Source organism: Botryllus schlosseri, chromosome 6, assembly GCF_051294905.1.
Source record: "Botryllus schlosseri isolate E-star chromosome 6, Bs_hap1, whole genome shotgun sequence".
NCBI classification, from domain to species: Eukaryota; Metazoa; Chordata; class Ascidiacea; order Stolidobranchia; family Styelidae; genus Botryllus; species Botryllus schlosseri.
Window position 1 is genome coordinate 29,222,123 of NC_137241.1, and position 18,939 is coordinate 29,241,061.

The 18,939-nt window shown below is 40.1% G+C and overlaps 1 protein-coding gene across 2 annotated transcripts; it reads left to right on the forward strand.

Moving 5' to 3' along the window:
• The first annotated feature begins 7,282 nt into the window (after positions 1 to 7,282).
• Positions 7,283 to 17,982, forward strand: LOC145442047 (peptidase inhibitor 16-like). Of its 2 annotated transcripts, XM_080320041.1 has the most exons (5): positions 7,283 to 7,615; positions 8,897 to 9,067; positions 14,517 to 14,646; positions 17,652 to 17,750; positions 17,866 to 17,982. In XM_080320041.1, the coding sequence occupies exons 1-5, from the start codon at positions 7,358 to 7,360 to the stop codon at positions 17,931 to 17,933; spliced, it is 726 nt and encodes a 241-aa protein (XP_080176167.1). In that variant the 5' UTR covers positions 7,283 to 7,357; the 3' UTR covers positions 17,934 to 17,982. The 2 variants fall into 2 exon arrangements, with proteins under 2 accessions (XP_080176167.1, XP_080176168.1); XM_080320042.1 differs by lacking the exon at positions 17,652 to 17,750 and having other exon boundaries at positions 17,783 to 17,982.
• Positions 17,983 to 18,939: the final 957 nt, after the last annotated feature.

The window sequence follows — 18,939 nt, forward strand, 5'->3', positions numbered from 1 at the left end:
TAACGTATCTATCCCCCCTCCCCCCTGGTAGGTGCATTAGACTTGTTTTCATCAATTTGAAGAGTGTGAAAGTAGCGTTTGCCTGGTTCACACCCCACGTTATGGTAGAAATCTAGTTGATACACCTTTCTTCTCTGCTGCTTCAATGACGCTCCATACGAACACAATGTTCTCGTATCAGACGCTTACTCGATCATCTGCTTTTTACAGGCTTTTTCCCAGATTTGACATGCCATTTTAAGGGGGTGTATTATACATGGGTGAGTATTATGCATGGAAAATTACGGTATTTTTCACAACCGTAAAGTTTTCATTTTCTTTCGGCCATGGTTAGTTATGTTTGAAACAATGCGAGGCTGGACCTTCTCATTACATGCAACAAAAATTATGAACTCCCTAAAACGTTTTGTTTGTTGCTCATCTTCATATTTTCGCTTTGCTATAATTTGTCATTCTGGTCTTTCTATGCTATTCCAGACTCCAAATATATTACCAAATGTAAATTACGCCGTTATTAAGTCGCGATTTTCCAACTATCAATTCAGTTCCATTGATGTAAAATATTAGATAGCTACGGTACCTGAGGGCTCTAGACAGACTTGAAAACGCCCCAGACACGATTCTTGAGCCATAGACAGATTTGAACACATCCAAAACACACTAGACCTGATACCTGGGTAATAGACGAATGATACTAGTGTATGTCCGCATGACTATTGAAAGAGTACTCCAATTTGTCTATCTTTTCATATCAACACAATCTTGTACCGGTATATCATTTTGAAATGATGAAACTATTAATATGGCGAACTAAACCCAACCTAATAATAGTCATCAATCAATTACTTTGCCTGATTAGTTTCACCAAGTACCTGCTAGTAAACCTTGCGTCCGAAAACCATGATCCTTCAATTTGTCTGCCTCAGTCATTTTTTAATTTTTGATTTATTAGTGCAAATAAGTGCACGCTGCCTGAAGAAAAAGGGCTTGCGAATTGCGATAAGGTATAGTTTAGTGTTCTAACTTGAATTCTTTTCATAAAAGGTCAAAACTGACAACGAGGATCAATCCACAAAGTTAACTGTATCAATTAGCAATTAATCCAATTACTATGCCATAACATCGCCCTTTGTCTTTGTGACCTAACCACGGTACTCGGATCGGATGTCTGCAATAATTAATCAATGTCTGGTCACCCCATTGTCTTTATCAATTAACAATTCACGTATGAACCTGTTCCAATCCAAGCGCTTACAAGAAATGTGTGATACACCGCTAAGCTGACCCTGACTTGGCAAGCAAAACGAAATTGAAATTGGATCTGATTGTCTGGGAGCATCCTGTTTATATATATTTGGTTGGGATAATAACTTCCTTGTTGTAGTCATGCATGACCTGCTCGGGATTACGTCATTGATCACGCTGACATGATTTGTTGCGTTCTTTACTTTTATGTAAAACCGCCAGTAATCGCGATCTATATTTGTCATCAACATCTATTTACAGTATGTCTGATTTGGGTAATCAGTAAATTCAGATGGAGGTGAATTCCGACGGAGATCGGATGGGGCATTCATTGACGTATGGAAAAGGTTATGAGTCCCTCCCAATCCCGGTGCACGGGCACTAAAATACTGATGACTGTAAGCGGTAAGGTTAGCGTATACTTTAGCTTGTGGTAGCTGGTAAGATCCGTCAAAATAGCGCAATGGTGAAGCGTCCGGCTTCTTGATCGGTAGGTCGTGGGTTGGATCCCCGGCCGGGTCAGACCAAAGACCTGATTATAGTAACACTGGTATCCATGAGTCCATGACTTCCCTGCTTGGCGCACATGCATTGATGGGATAGCATGGAGGGGTGGTGCAAGACTTAGAAAGCCATAAAAGGCTCTATCTGTACCTTCCTTGTCCGGTGACATATGCAAATTGCACATCATGCATTCACGATATGCATATGCGCAGATCGTGTGTAGGCCTATGTGTATCATGAGTCGGTCTATGTGCCGCAAAAACATCAAAAATAAACCACGTCCTTTCCTTTCTTAAGGTTATAGGGTTACGGGTAATGTTACGAATACATATTGGGTTAGCGTCATGGATTATGTTTGCTTGTGCCAAAGGTTAGGTCTCAGTGGTTCCGAAACTTTTTTGGTGTGAGGGCCAAATTTAGAATTTCAGAGTACGGTCGGGGCCACACAAATACTACGGCTATGAAACGGACCCAAACAGTCATCATGGCTATTTCGGCGTAGTTTTATTGCTCTGGCGAGATTTCAAAACCGTACACTGTTTACCGCTACTTATCTGCTGCATTGGGTGTCCGTTGAGTGAATCAGCTTTTCTCGCCTAAAAGCGAGAAATGTCTTTAGTTTCATGACTGAATCGGTCAATATGATCGGGAATTGCATGTATTGCTATCAATTTTCATCCTGCCTCTCTCTGTTCTCGTAATCTGATTTACCGGTAGAGCTGATAGTGAGGTGTGTTTGAAAAGGTATAGGCCCCCTCAATAGAAATTAAACATCTCCGGGGTTATACCCGTTGGCAGGAACGTAACAGCTAGCACTTCGTCAGGACCCCGGGCTCCCATAGGATAAACTGACCCCGCATCACGTTGTTCGAGAATCGAGAGACAGCGCGACGAGCGAATATTTCGATAATTCATGATAAAATCGGTGAACAAGATCGGGAATTGCATGGTTGTCCTCTTTGCTCACGTAATCAGATTTACCGGTAGAGCTGAGTGAGAGGTGTCTTTGAAACTGCAGACCCCGTAAAATTAAACATCATCGGGCGGGCGGACCCCTATAGGTATGACTTCTTACATGATGTTATTTCGTGACCTCCAGTCTGCTATATCAAAAAATGTAGAATTGCCCAAACCTACTAAACTGAAAGATCCCACGATTTCAGATTGATATTTCTTCACTGGCATATAATTTTCTTTCCTGCGGGATGGTAGGCCTATTTGTCTTGTGAGGTTCAGATTGCCAAGACAAGATGAACATTCGGCGCCAGTCATTTAGGCGCTTTTATGGACAATTAAACCTATCTATATATTGTGTGTATATATAACTCAGTTTTTGGTACTTCCAAGTTTTTGGTCAGCATAAAAGCAGTCCTTTACGGCCAAGGCTTCCTCGCTACTGATCGTTCTGACACACTTCTTGGAGTCACATGTTACATGGCTCACATGCTACATTGCCTAAAACTTTGTATGTCTTGGTGCATTGTGGTGCGGTCATGGCCAATGCTGTAGGCCCATTTCTATAAATCTTGCGTGCTTGTATTTCTTGGAGAAAGAGTACCCAATAATCAAGATACGTGGCGAATCGAAATTGCGCAAAGCGCGAAAATTTTTTGTAAAAGTTGCATAAATTTTCAAAAAATACTCTTTAATTTATGCTAATTCACGAAATAATTTTGGGCCCCCTTCGAGCTCGGCACCCTGAATTGGGGGGTTTGGGGTGCGGCAGTTACGGCCCTGACTATAGGACTACTAATTATGCTGCTTTTAGTCGGCTAAGCAGTATGCATCTCGGCGTATTCAACCGTGAATGACGTGTTGCACATCTATTTATCTTAAGGTTACCATATGTCCTCTTTTAAGATGATTTGTCCTCTTTTTTTGTTTTTTCTTTAAAGTGTCCTCGGAGGACGCCCAAATGTCTTCTTTTTTGAGATTTTGTCTTCTTTTTTGAGGATTTTGGTTAGCCTACATATATAGGGCAAATTCGACTGATATATATCAAGTCAGCACTGTAGGAACGCTACGGCGGCTATTTCGAGAGCTGGACCGCAAAGTTGACCTTTTTTTCAGTGAACCACCTGTTAATGTGAAAGAAAAACTGCATTTTCCGGGAGTTGAGCCTCTTTTTATTTTTTTAGTCAAGAGACCACGAAGTGGGAAAATTTTACCATTTTTTCAGGATTTTCCTCCGGTTTTGAAAGTTATCAATACCTATACCTCTTAGATACTGCTCGCTCAACTGGAAAGTTAGGGCACATTACATTGAAACAGCAGTGACGTAACGTTAGCAGTCTATACTCACAACTTACCTTCAATTCTATGATAAAAAAGCTACAGAGGCCAAGCCAAGCAAGAGTATTTTATAAATATAAATTTTATTTTTTGTCATAAATCGATTTCTTAATATATTTTGGGGGTCGCAAGAAGGCTATCTGGGGGCCGCGCTTGGGAATCACTGGGTTAGGTTGTAAACACGGGAAGAGGTACCGATGCAACAGAGAGAGCGCGATGGGCGGAAAATTGAATGACGAGGTTGGTTAACAGAAGTCGTTTTTAGCTTTCTACTCGTTCTCATCTTATGAATAATAATCATAATTCTTGCGTTTCTGTGCGAACTGATCACGATCGCAGAACATTATTGCATCGAGGTATGACCGAAATATAGCTTCCAACCAATTTTCTTTTGTGCATAGGAATGGAACTTTTGTCCTTGTTGTTTTTGCGACTTACACCAGCTCATGTAGCCTAGTAAGATATGAAATAGGCCTACCTACAATCTACATACACACGATCTATGCGTTGCATATAGTGCTGCAATTGTGGCTTAATGTGTCTGTCGATATGTATTAGAAGTATAGCTAACCAATCGTCTTGGTATACCAGTACACGTCGATATTAAAGGCAACGAGACGGCAGACCAATTGGCAAAGTACGCAGCAACGTCGTGTTCCAGGCATGCCTGAAGGGAAAATGATGCTTTTTTCACGGGTTTACATCTGTATACTGGGCTGTGATGTAGTTGAGATAGTGAAATTGCTAATTAATGAAAAATTAATTAGACACGGATTTGCTGGAAATGAGTAAATCAAATTGAAGTAGTCTCGTTAAATCGATGGTGATATATATTAGCAAATAAAATACTTTCAAGGCACCATGAAGAGAAAATGAATTGACGCACAGGTAAAATACAGCAAAATATATCTCCCAGGTTAATATCGATACCCGAAAGTATCTCTTGATGACGTGCCGGTGTAGATTTGACGACGTTTTGGCTGTTTTCTTCGCAATGCGTTATGATATTTGCTTTTCACGACTCCTATATACCTCCACGAGGCAATTACGAATGTTGAGGCATTATTTTGGAGTTTTAGAGCATCTTCATCATCAAAGCCCATTTATATGTACCGTAGTGAACTCGCGCCAACGAACAATTGGATGTTTGAAGTATGTCATGTTACCAGTTGGTTGATAATAATGATGACATATCTTCCTCACTGCATATATCATCCTCGAGATTTGTTGGTGAAAAAAGACCCGATGAAAGAAAGCACTTGCAAGGAATGGGAAGAGCTAGAACGAGCTACGGCATAAAGATTAACATTGAAAATGAGCTCTGTGACATTTGGCGCTAGGCCGAGGTGGGTATCAGTTTAAGATACCGCAACTGCACGTCGTTAGGCATCCTCCTATGCGTTCATTACATCGCATGGTGTCTTATCGCATTGTGTGTGTCTTGATCGGAGGAAAATATAATCTCCAGATTATTGATCATTGTCTTTTCATACAATTGTCTTCACTTAGCCTGGTAATACGACAATGCGCTTTGTTGCGGAGTGCTGTTTTCCATAAGCTCGTTTGCACTGATTTCGTGAAATTCACACTGGCGCGACAGAAGATATCGCTTCTAGCCTGGGAAATATATTTTACTGTATTTTATCTGCTTGGCAATTCATTTTCAGTGCTGAAAGTATTCATATGCGATGTATATCACTATCGTGTTCACGAGTCTCTTTCAATGTAGTTCCAGCTTATCAGTGTCATATTCATTTTTCATATATTAGCAATTTCATCATCCAAACTCGATCACAGGCCTTTATCAAGATGTAAACGCGAGTAAAAAGCATCACTTTCCCTTCAGGCATGCCTGGAACACGATATTTGGTCATATTGAAGTGTAGAAATTTTTCACCGTAAATGCTATAAATTCAAAAATGGTCGAAATTTCAATTTAAGATTGCACGCCGCACGGCCATTACTGGTTTGTTTGTTTGTTTTATTGACACATTATTGGCGCTTATCGCTATTACAGTCATTTGCGCCCAGTACATGAATTTCATTAATGTCATATGTATTTTTTGCTTTTCGCTCCTTCACCGTGATCTTTAGCTGCCATCTTTCAAGAGTTCGGCTCTCTCTTCCTCTGGGCTTTTGAAGGCGCTGTATTTACAGCGGAATCGGCGATGAGGGCCATTACTGGTAGGAATAGACCAAAATTTGGTGCGTAGCGTTTTTTTTTTTATGCAACCTGACAATTTTATCACTAAACGAGTGAAATTTGGAAAAAGAGTTATTTTTGAACAACCCTACCGTGTATATGCACGCTCACTGAATGAAAAGTAAAGCAGAGAATATAAAAGGCAAGCGATAAAATGAGGTGGCATGTGGCGGAAGGCGGGATCGATGTTAGGTCGTGGTCCCGTAATCCCGAAGGCTGACTTGTATTCATTTAGAAGAAATTGCTTGTATTTCGTTCGGCATCCTCCTAATGGGGCCTACGATATTCGCAGGCCTTGCTCCTATCTTTTCATTATCTCGCAATCTTATGTTGTAATGATTTGATAAAAATTCTAATAAATGAAATGTTGGTGCTAGCTACTACGCTATCATAACGATGCGATTAACACTCTCCTCGAAAATGACCAAATAGCTATCAGCCAGGGTCAACTATTTGCCTATCAGATACCGAACAACAGGATATATCCTCGAATCATTTGTTCAATAAATATGCTATACTTCAACTTCGACACTACAAATATATATAAAATAGGCTTACCATATTTCGGAAATGAAAAAAGAGGACACTTTTTCAGAAATTTCAGTCAAGCATAACTGGAGAAGAATTCTCAAAAACAGGTAAATTTCACCCGCTTCATGAACGGTTGACTAAAAAAAAAAAAAAAAAAAAAAAAAAAAAGGTCTTCTTTTCGCTCAGAGCTGAAATCACCACTTTTCCCTCCGAAATACCCGCCGGAGCTTCACTTCTGCGCTAATTTGCGGCATATCACTCGCAATTTCCTCTAAATCTGACCTAAATTTTCAAAAAAGAGGACAAAATCTCAAAAAAGAGGACAAAAGGGCGTCCTCCGAGGACACTTTCAAAAAAGTCAAAAAAGAGGACAAATCCTCTTAAAAGAGGACGTATGGTAAGCCTAATATAAAATAGTGATTTATAATTATTTAATAGACCATTGTTAGCGAACAGTGCACGTGAATAAAATTTATGCCATACATGTTAGAATACTGGATGCTTATATAATTCTGCAAGAACCAATGGACAGTTTCATAACCGACTAGAGATCAGTTAAATGGAGAGAAAGCAAGGACCGTAATGAAATATTTTGTGATTTTAAGCATTTGTATGACAGTGGTGTCTGCAACTCAGTTCAGGAATACTCAAGAGCGAGCATCAATCACCTCTGCCCATGTTTTAACGCAATCTCAAAAAGATTTGTTTCTCAACAAACACAATGAGCTACGGAGTATCGTGATGCCGCAAGCCGCCAACATGTTGGAAATGAAGTGGAATGACCTCTTGGAAGAAGTGGCAATGAATTATTCGAGGAATTGCAAGTTTGAACATAACTATGTAAGTGGCGGCTGGACAAAACACAGTAACTATAGAGTATAGGGCAAACCAGGGGTGATCGCAAACTCCATTGCCCTACAAACCCATATAAGAGAAGAAATTGCAACGCAACCGTTGACTCGCGTGCAAATTTGCCTACATGCTATCATACGTAATTGCTAATGCCAGGTCTGACACTAGCTATCTCTCGTTACAATTAACCTGCTCTGCGACTGTGCGCAACAAACATCGTCAATTTGGATAGATCGACATCGAGCATAGCCGGCTATGTAGGCCTACATGGTATATATATAGGGAAGTGATCGGCAAAATTGAAGCAATGTGAACTGGTTTCAAATTTTCAACATTAAAAATCGATTAATTGCATTTCATTTCATTTTTAACAATTTATCAGATCTATATTTCAAGATTACTATCGATACAGCGAAAGATAGGAAAGGTGCAATAAGTGAGTCTTTGAAATCAGACACCTACCTGACATAGCGATGTAAATAAGGGGCATGCACTACACACTGGATGGAAATAAGGGATAACATAATGGCTATTAGTGATTAAAATGAATTACGCATGTGTAGGGTATAGAGGTTGATATCAGATCGAGGGTTGGTAATCTTGAGAACTGAATATAACATTCGGTCAGGTACGACTCGGCGGCGTAAGAACATCCAGACGAGCTTACAACTGAACTGCGAATAACCAATCAGCTCAGTTGAATCAATTATAATATAATATATATATAGTCCACTCTACGAAGGAAGAGACTATTGCCGTATTAGCAAGCAACTATATATACACACTACACAGCTACTCGCGTGTGACTTGGAAAGCTCCATGTGGTAGGGTTACCATATTTTGGGACCGGGAAAGGACGTCACTTTAACCATATCGTAAAAGTTAGATGACGGAGAGTGAAAACAGCAGATTTTGATATATTTACTGGAAATCTTGTTGTGTTGCGTAAAAAAATACAGGTCATCACTTTCACGCTCCAGCGTCCGTATTATCTATTCCACGTCATTTATGCCGATTTTCAGTTGACCCTGACCCTGACCCTGTCTATTACCCTAGCTGTAAAAGCTGGAGGAATTGCCAAAAAGGACGACATTTAGGCGTCCTCGGAGGACATGCATTTTCAATTTCCTGAAAAATGAGGATAAATCCTCCTAAACGATGACGTATAGTAACCATGCCTGTGGTGATTGGTGGATATGGTAGTAGCCTACGATTAATAGCCTACGAATCACTGTTGAATTACCACCGCTTATTATTGTCTTTTGCAAGGGAATAACTGGAATGGGATACATCGGTGAGAATATTTACATTTCAACTTCTCCACAAATCACGGATGCGTTTCTTGAGAAAGCTGTTCTAAGTTGGGACGAAGAAAAAAACTATTACGATTACGATACCAACACTTGTCAACCGTCGAAAGTATGCGGACACTATACGCAGGTTGGCAGCTATGCATCGTATCCATGAAGTGGTGATGGTTCGAGAATATAGGCATACCGCTAGGAGAAATGTCAATAGAAATAAAGTCGACAGTCCAGGAAACAAAGATAGAATATCGGCATGGTGCAATTGCCGATGACCGCTGTTGTCGAAACAATAGTCTATATTACATCAGTATCTCCACCCTTCTGACCTCGCGGGTCGTTAAAACTTCAAAACAAATGTCGCGTCGGTAGACCTCCAAAAATCGAAATTAACCCTAAATTAATTACGACGTGTATGTATCTTAAATGTAATATTGTAAAGTTCATTTAATGCTGCTTTTTGACAACGCAGCTTATTTATGAGTGATATACTGTTGAAGTTTACGCAAGGCGAAGCTCGCGAAGTCCAGTTAAAGACCACTAACTTATCGTGATTGTTCAGACTTATTTGAAAAGGAATGGGATGCTGTTTACCAGATCCTATTATACTGCTCGTATCGCTTAAGTGCAGTGTCGAAATTGGACAACGTATGTTTATGTTCAATTGTTCATAGCCTTATGCATCTTTCACATATAACTTGTCCAAAACGAGCCGTAATTAGTTACTTTCAAACAGTTTCGTACAATACTTGCACAATTTTGACATACGTCCACACCATGAAATCTTTATTACTATTGAATACAGAACTATACGTTCCAAACCTCTCACTCAATTTATTATTTGAAGTTTTATTTCTCTAATTAATGAAGAATGTATACGTACGTCTCCCCGCATTTTGGAATTGAGATACAAAATTGTAATACATGTCGTGGACCGGCAGAAAACTTGCCACGAACCGGCGGTTGAGAACCACTGATCTACATAACAATTCGGTGAGTCATTCCAAGCAAGTCGCAGACTACGGAATACTTCGTCATGAATCAACCAATACAATAAATATACTATCTTGTTCCGGCATTTTGTTCAGCCCCATGTCCCGCTTCGACTGCGCTCAATATAGGCCAGTGGTTCACAACCGGTGTGCCGCGGCACACTAGTGTGCCATTTACGTCTCGCAAGTGTGATGCGAGCGATTTCTTTGGAATTTTGAAATGATGCGCAAAATAATTCTAGTCTATAGCAAACGATCAATAATCTAAATCGAGCTTGATGTGAGGTTTGTATATTTGACTAATCGAAATGGATATTATATGCCCACAATCAAGATCCCACTTAAATTCGCTTCACCGGGCAGATCGCGTGCCTTGAAGGCTGAAATCAGTTTTGCACGATACGTTGATTGATCGCACGCGGGGAAGAGCAGACATGGCGGCGCCTGTATGGCAATACAGTTTTCCAATCCCCACTGTCTCCCCAATCAACAGCGATAAATGAACTCCTTCGGGATTGGCGTTTGCGTTTATAAATTCGAATTTCAAACATGAAAATCCACATTGTGATTGTTATAGGTATCGTGCCGGCACTGCCATTACAATGTAGACTTGTAGCACAACGTTGTGTTACAGCCGGCAAATATGAGAATTGAGAAGTAAGGTTGATCAAACATCTTCTATATGAGGTTATAATCTTGGTTTGTTGGAAGTATCTGCATGAAAATGCATTGTATAGCCTGGTATAGCCTACACCTCTACGCCTCTGTATTCGTTAGCGGCAATCGCGCTTGATCTCTTGACCCAATGCAGCAGTGGTCAGATTTATTGTCAAACAAATCTTATGCAATCGTATCTAAGGGAGTCCGAAGTTGCTGTGAAGTTGTATATTAAAATCACGGCTTTTACTTTCGTCTGAATACGTCCTGTTTATTGTAATCACGAAGCCTTCGAAGGAACGATGTTCTGGCTCGAGGAAAACGGCGACTTTCTATCACGGATTAGTAAGCTATACCAGGAACGCTGTCGTACCCTGTACGTACAAAAGTTAACTTTTAGAATTATTAATATGAAGAAGTTTATTTAAGAAAGGAAGTACAGAAACATTTTGGATCGACTGCAGAGGTGGTCACTGGTCACATTATTCCGCGTTACTACGCTAATAAGTATTCTGGTAGTTTGCAGGTGCCGTAGCCAAAAACGCTCAGAACCACTGTGATGGTGTGCCGCGAACTATTTTTCAATTTCAAAGGATGCCGCGAGGTCAAAAAGGTTGCGAACCACTGATATAGGCAATACGCCACCATATCACGCAATCCGCAAAAACAAGCATACAATATACACACGCATATCCTATCCACAGCAAACAAAGTGCCGTAAGGCCCGATTCACGAGGAAAGACTCTGATAGTCTACTAATAGGCCAACTAATACTCGTTAATTCAGGAGCCTTGTTAAAAAGTACACCGCATCGATTGGCACAAGTCGTTTTGAGTAAGATTATAATAATCACTAAGTAATTGACCACTGTATCACATTCGACTATGGCATATTTTTGCAATTTAAACGGTCTATTTAGCAGTAATAGATAAACGGTCCTATGTGCCGATCAATCCTGTGGAACAAATCAAGCGCGCGTAATGCGTACAAGAGAGGGATATCTGAAACCTGGAATATCAATAGGCCTGGATTCTAGACGCACTGGCCTCGACCAACGAATAGTCCCGCACCCGCAGATTTCATCATCTCTGGACTTGACATCTCGACAGATAGAAGCGACAGCAGAGTGAAACCTTGGCATTTGCAGTGACCAACAACTAATTCGCTGAATTACGAGTGTTTTCTAGGAGTAGGCCTACCCATACGGAAATCAAAATATCTCTTGACAATATAAATCGCCCGAATTTGCTCAAAAATACTTTATTATGTAGAATTGTAGATTTACGGAATATTTATGGACCCCTTGCGGGGCTTAGGATCCCTGAATTGAAAGGTCCCGCCCCAGTCACAGAGTTTCTGCGAATGCCGCTATACTGCTGCATGGTTTCTGTGGTATCATGAAACGTACGTTGTTTGCGGTCAGACTTAAAATCGAACCCCATTACTGCTGGGGCGGCCAACCCGTGACCCGCGAGAAGATTTTGAGTGGCTCGCGAGATAATTCTCGAAACTAGATAAAATATCAAATAATAAATTACCCAGGTAATTAATTGTGAACTTGCTAGGCCAATTAAAAATTTTAATCGCCTGACCGCAAAAGTTGGGATATTGATGACTATCGGTTAGGGCTGTTCAAAAATAACTTGAAAACGCTGCACACCAAATTTGGTTCAATTCTAACAAGTATACGGATCCGCAGATCCAATTAATTTTTTGAATTTAAACAGGAAAATTGAAAAAAAAATTCAAATTTTTCTGTCTACCCTATGTAATTGTTGAGCTGTCTTCAGAGACGATGCAAAACAAATTTGAGTTGCACAGACTCAATTCCAACTAGTAGAAGTGGAGTTCTTGGAGTTTTTCGTTGATATTATTATTGATATTATCGACGATTTGGCGTATAGCCTATATGCCAGGGGCTATAATCACATTTTCGTAGATCTTCGTATTATATGAACCGTATATGACCAATGACCATGACCATATATTCGTAGTATTATAATTGTTGTTTTCATCGTTACCTAATCCGGCTCGCTCCTATCGGACGACTGAAAAAACTTCACCAAAATTCAAGTGGCCCGCGCAATGGTTCGCAAATCTCATATGGCCCTTTGGCCGAAAAGGTTCGCCGCCCCTGCCCTACTGCTATCTAATATTGCGGTGAACCCTAACCATCCATGACGCTGACTCAACGTATCGATCGACCTGCTGATAATGATGGGAGTATAAAGATAATTGCTCGCCACTAAACATCAGCCCCTGCCAAGTGTTGCAGTGACTAATTACACAGAGGTGGTCAAGAAAGCTACTCAAGTAGAAGTAGAAGTAGCGATGAAAAAATCTACTCAAGTACGAGTAGAAGTACTTCTTCCATAGGCCACCAAAACTACTTGAAGTAGAAGTAGAATTTACTGACTTTAAATCTACTCAAGCAAGTAAGTAGTTTTGAAAACAGTCACAATTCGTTCGCATGGACTGTCAAAAGCTGCAAATTGAGATATGCGGAAGGTGCAGAGAGCTTGATTCGTATTGATGCATCGCAGGAGATATCAATTTTCGACAGAATAAGTATTCTGTCGCATCATGGGATGCAAATTAGTATTGATATGAAAATGCGATACTAATCCTCTGTTTACGAGAAGAACCCGTTTTGGAGAATATCATGGCATGGCGCCCTACCCCATATTATAAGGCACAAGTTTAGGAGAAGAGCAATACTGAGAAGTCGTACCGGATACGGTTTCAACATTTTGCGCGATTGGTAGGCTATACGTTATAATAAAAAATATTGTGGATCGTAAAATTTATATTTAGTGTAGCTATATTTTCGCAAAATAGAGGCATTACTACACTTGCTTTTATGCTTCAACATGTATGTTCTGCAGACAAAAGAACTGAAAGTAATTAAAACTCAAAGTATGATACTCGGAATTGAAAGTGAAATACAAATACCAATCCTAAAAAGCGGAAAATATATTTCATGTCTTTTGTACATAAAGCTTCGAAGGTGATCTGCTAAAACAGGTGTAACGTTGAAAAAAGCTGGATTTTCCAGATTAACAGGACACATCATAGGCTACTAGATTACGATATGACAGGTAATTGCTCGATTGCGAAACGGTAGTTTCAAACGTTATGGTGGGCCATATTTACTGTGATGAAATATTTGATACGGGCGACAATACGGTGTGAGCGGAACCAAGCAATCCGTTACCTAAAGTATATTCACTGATACTTTCGTGAAAACATATTTGTCACTCCACTGCCACTCCAACTACTGTGCGCGAAGCGCAACAAAATTTTTGGGCTTTACTCAACTTTTATGAATATTAAATGTTGGTACTATGTGAAAACAACCCCGAAATTCCCCAGGCTATCTTTCGTATTGGGGGATTAAGCTACTTCTACTTGACAAACTGAAAATAGCGAAAAGTAAGTCAAAACTACTTACTTACTTGAGTAGATTTAAAGTCAGTAAATTCTACTTCTACTTCAAGTAGTTTTGGTGGCCTATGGAAGAAGTACTTCTACTCGTACTTGAGTAGATTTTTTCATCGCTACTTCTACTTGAGTAGCTTTCTTGACCACCTCTGCGTAATTAGTCACTGCAACACTTGGCAGGGGCTGATGTTTAGTGGCGAGCAATTATCTTTATACTCCCATCATTATCACAAAATATTACGAAGTAGAAGTAGAGAAAATCAGATCTACTTGAGTAAGTACCAGAAGTAGAGGAAAACTACTTGGGTACTTCTAAAAAGTAGAAGTACTTCGTTACTGACCACCTCTGTAATTACGAGAGCAATCACAACTCCCAGCTGGTGACTGCAGGCCGCAGAAAATGTACACGTCGAAAACTCGAAATTAAAACTTTCTAAACTTGACGGTCTCGCAACGAGGGCCTACTCAATGAATCCCACTCTTAATACCATTCAGAACGTTTGGGCTGAAAGCGAAAAGCTTGGCTGCGGAATGTCAACGTGCGCAGCAATTGATGTGAATGGAAATCCTTGGTATGGTGCGACTCTCGTCGTGTGCAATTACGGACCTGGTGGAAATGTGAACAGTGAGTTTTCTCATCGTCGCCCGAAACAAGCATAGGCTAAAGTAGAACAGGTGGTTCTCAATCGGGGGTCTGCGGACCCCTGGGGGTCTACGAAGCCTCAAAATAGTTGATAACCTAATTTGTATTTCTTTAAATTCGGAAAATCGCGAGGCAGTTTCGCTTCATTACTAGTAAAACTCCAGAGCTCACATCAACAGAATGGCCATCTCAGATGAAATATCATGCTGTGCAGACCAGGGTTGTAATGACTCGACTCAAGATTTTCTGATGACTCGAGTCATTTTCTCAAAATACCGAAATGACTCGACCCGAGTCAATCTATGTATCGACTCAACTCATTGCGCATGACTCGTACCAAGTCATATGACTCGAGACTCAGACGGCCAAGACCGACATTTCATTGTAATTTCGAAGAATAGTAAAGTAACCACATCATTGGGAATTCGTCTTTGATACTTGAAAATGCAACCAGACACTGCTAAAAGTGGGGACCATTACTACATTATAAATGCAAACCATTCGATATCACCAAACAGATTTATAAAAAGTGGGTTTAACAAAGACTTTAACTGGGAATTGAGCAGTCAACACAATGACTTGGACTCGAGTCATAATACCAAGACTCGGACTCGACCCTCTGCTCGCTGACTTGGACTCGGTGGTGAATTGAAAATGACTCGACATTACTCGAGTCAAAACTATAAAAGTGAGATTGACTTGTGACTTGGTTACAACCCTGGTGTGGACTCATTCTAATTGCTAAATTGCCAATAGCCTACTGATATAAACATTTTGCTGTTTAGAGATGTTTTGCTGGGGATTGTGGAAAAAAGTTGGATGTGCACGCGGTCAATCGCGGTGACTTTGAAATGTTTACAAAAATCCATTTCTCCTGTGAAATAGGCTACATAACCTACATATAATACCTTCAAGCTAAACTGCTGGATAGAGATGACCAGGCTTGACGCTATATATATGTTCAATGTTCATTTAAAAAAAATTGTGTCAATTTTGGTGCCATATATTTGCTGTGATCATACCCGAATATTTCGCCGGAAGCGTTACGTGTAATTATTACATTCGCCACCACATATATTTGTGGAAATGGATTTTCGGCACTCGTTCATATCAAATCAAAGGCGCGAATTTTCAAGACACGACCACGTATTTCTAGAAATGCAGTTGCAGAATTCGCTTTGAAATAATAGAAGTCAACCCAATTTCTACATAAATAGTTTATATAATCCTATTTTCAAGAAAAATCATTTTGTGGCTGTTTAAGCCTTCTGTTATCATTTGCACGATAATTGAGCTAAATTTGAACTAAAACTTCGTGGGGGTCCGCGAAGACAAAAAGGTTGAGAACCGCTAGGTGGAATGTTAAATTGCCCATTTGAAGATTATAGGAGTAAGACAGATTTGAAACGTATTCGCCGTAGTGTATAATAGTAGGGTTACCATATTTTGGAATCGGGAAAGGAGCACATGACACTTTCACTAAATCAGAAAAGTTGGTTGACCAAGACTGAAAACATACGACTTCGCTATTTTTGCTGTAAGATTTGGTGACTTGACTGAAAAAAGATCGATGCTTTTGATCGAACCCCGAATTTCCCGCTCGAACGTCCGTCTTTGCTATTTAGCGTCATTTATGCCCATTTCACTCGAATCTGTCCATTATCCTAGCTGTAAATGAGGACGAATTGTCAAAAAGTAGGACATTTAGGCGTCATCGGGGGACATCTTCAAAAACCTGAAAAAGGAGGACAAATCCTTCTAAAGGACGTATGGTAACCCTAGATAAAAATTGCCCTCAAGATTACCGGACCACAGTCTGACACATCGACCTCGCTAATTTTTGTCGCTTACTTTCATGTTTTCATCCTCTTTTATCCAGTGTGCATGCCTCTTATTTACATGCTGTAGGCCAAGGTGGGTGTCTGATTAAAAGACTACTCCATGTCGTTTCGGTACCCTCCTATCTTTTCATTATATCAAAGTCGCGTGGTGTATTTATCTGATAAAATTTTTCATGAAATTATCTCTATCAAATTGGGTACCATTAGATAGGGTTACCGTATTTTGGAAATCTGAAAAGAGGACACTTTTCAGACATGCAAAAACTGGTGAAAAATCCTGATATAATGGTAAATTTTTCACACTTCCTGGTCGGTTGACTAATAAAAAAGGTCAAATTTCTAGCCCTGCGACAAAAATACAGTTTTTTCCTTCACATTGTCAGCTGGTTGACTAAAAATAAGGTCATCTCCGGCTCAGCTCCCGAAATACCCGCTTGAGCGTAACTTCAGTGCTGATTTACGGCATCTCAGTCGATTTTGGCCGTAAATTTGACCGAAATTCTCAAAAATAGGACAAATCCTCTTAAAAGAGGACGTATGGTAACCCTACCATTAGAGCTGTTGCTGTTAGGTCTTGCGTAGGTACCCGTAAAAGTATGACATAATTTGGACCATATTTCCTTGGTGGATCGACATCGAACCCGCCTTTTGATACATGCCATCTCATTGTTGTCACTTGTCCTTCTTGTGTCATCTTCTATTATCCTACTCTTCATTCAGTGTCTAAGAGTGTGCAGTACACTGTGTGCGTGCGTGCATGCCTCTTTACATAGTCTCTGGACCCAGGTGGGTGCCTGATTTCATGGACTACTCGAAGTCGTTTTGGTACCTTCCTATCTTTCCATTCTATCGCAGCCTTGTGGTGTTTATGATCTGATGAAATTATTGATATACTGGTAGGCTACTATCTCGATTAAACTTGGTATGAACAGAGTTTCAGTGTTGTGTTTATCAAATATATGATTGATAAAGTAGGGAATCTGTTCGGGAGATCACTTGGTAATGCATCTGCATCACAAATTTAAGCTTTAGTCTGTATATTTTGATTGGTGGCTGGAAAATGTTATGTCCAAGGTCCATTGTAAGGGGTGGAATTTGATTGGATACCAACACCAGGGTGAACTGACCACATTTTTCTGGATTCAGATCGGTTGCCGTATGAGAAAGGTAGTTCCTGCAGCAATTGCCCGGAAAAGTATCATTGTGACAACAAGCTTTGCGCAGAAGCATCCTCCACTCCTCCAGGTAACCTTAACTCCTACATATATTTGATACAGAACAGCCAGGACATTCATTTCATGTCAACCGCAAGATATATATTATTTTACTGTTGACATCACAAGTGCAATACATCTTGCAGGAGGAATCTGCGGCGTGAACATCCTGATAGTTCTTCTTTTGATTTGCAAATTGCTCATTTACAACTAGACAAGATACGAAATATATTTTCTGAATGGAAGACAATGTTACACATGCACGGTGCGTTTCCATTAGCGGGAAAATTGGGGATAGGAATGTTATGCTATGAAATAAATCTCAAGATTTAAATTACCTACAGATCAATATTCAATGCATCAGTCAGTTGAACACGATAGCGTCAGGAGTGGAACTCGCAATCCAATTTCAATCAATTCACCGCAACTTTACATTGAGTAGGGCATGCAACATTGTTTTGTCAGAATGGTTAAGTACAGCTGATTCTATGTAACACGGGAAATAGATATTCCATCTTGGACATACTTTTAGGATAGTTTTTATGGTTTGGATTCAATTCTGCTGGATTATATTTGTATATATATTATATTAATGAATCACTAATGTATGACGGATACGTCTCCAACAATCAAGGCCTGCGCCCTGTTACCCTAGCACAGGGGTTCTCAAAGGGTGGGCCACAGAGCATTTCGAGGTGGGCCACAAAGCCATTTAGAAAATTTTAGAATTGGTTCAAGTTTAGTTATATTTCTTATGTTAAACATTACAAATATATTCATAAACTTTTCATCCGACTCTGATGAGATGTAGTGGCACGTATGGACTCAGCATGTACAAGTCAAAAGCAGGAGGGACAAACGGCGGCTTTTTCCACTGACCATGACAACCTACGGCTAACAGTAACTGAAGTAATTTCAATTATATAATACCTGGAAGGTTATGCTGAAGTACGCAAGAATTCCGGCAGGGTCATATGTCGTATGCCGTTGAAAGGGGGTGCAATAGAGCCGGAATAAAGTGTAATTGATGTATAGATTTACTGTACTTCGGCAGGTCGTATTATTGTAAGACAAAAACAGCCATAATTACAAATTATTCGCAACTTCTGGTGAAGGTGCACCGCACCACCGCAACGAATCGTAATGGATTGAGGATTTAGCGAAGCGCATTAATCTTTGGAGTCGGTTTGAAATGTCCGGCCTGGAAATCATTGAACATA

What these genes read in the sequence shown, in the direction of transcription:
- LOC145442047 (XM_080320041.1), top strand. Translation starts at nt 7,358, where the DNA reads ATGAAATATTTTGTGATTTTAAGCATTTGTATGACAGTGGTGTCTGCA. An exon ending in ACCTGGTGGAAATGTGAACA is followed by an intron (nt 14,647 to 17,651) that starts GTGAGTTTTCTC and finishes TTCTGGATTCAG; the next exon opens with ATCGGTTGCCGTATGAGAAA. An exon ending in AGCATCCTCCACTCCTCCAG is followed by an intron (nt 17,751 to 17,865) that starts GTAACCTTAACT and finishes TACATCTTGCAG; the next exon opens with GAGGAATCTGCGGCGTGAAC.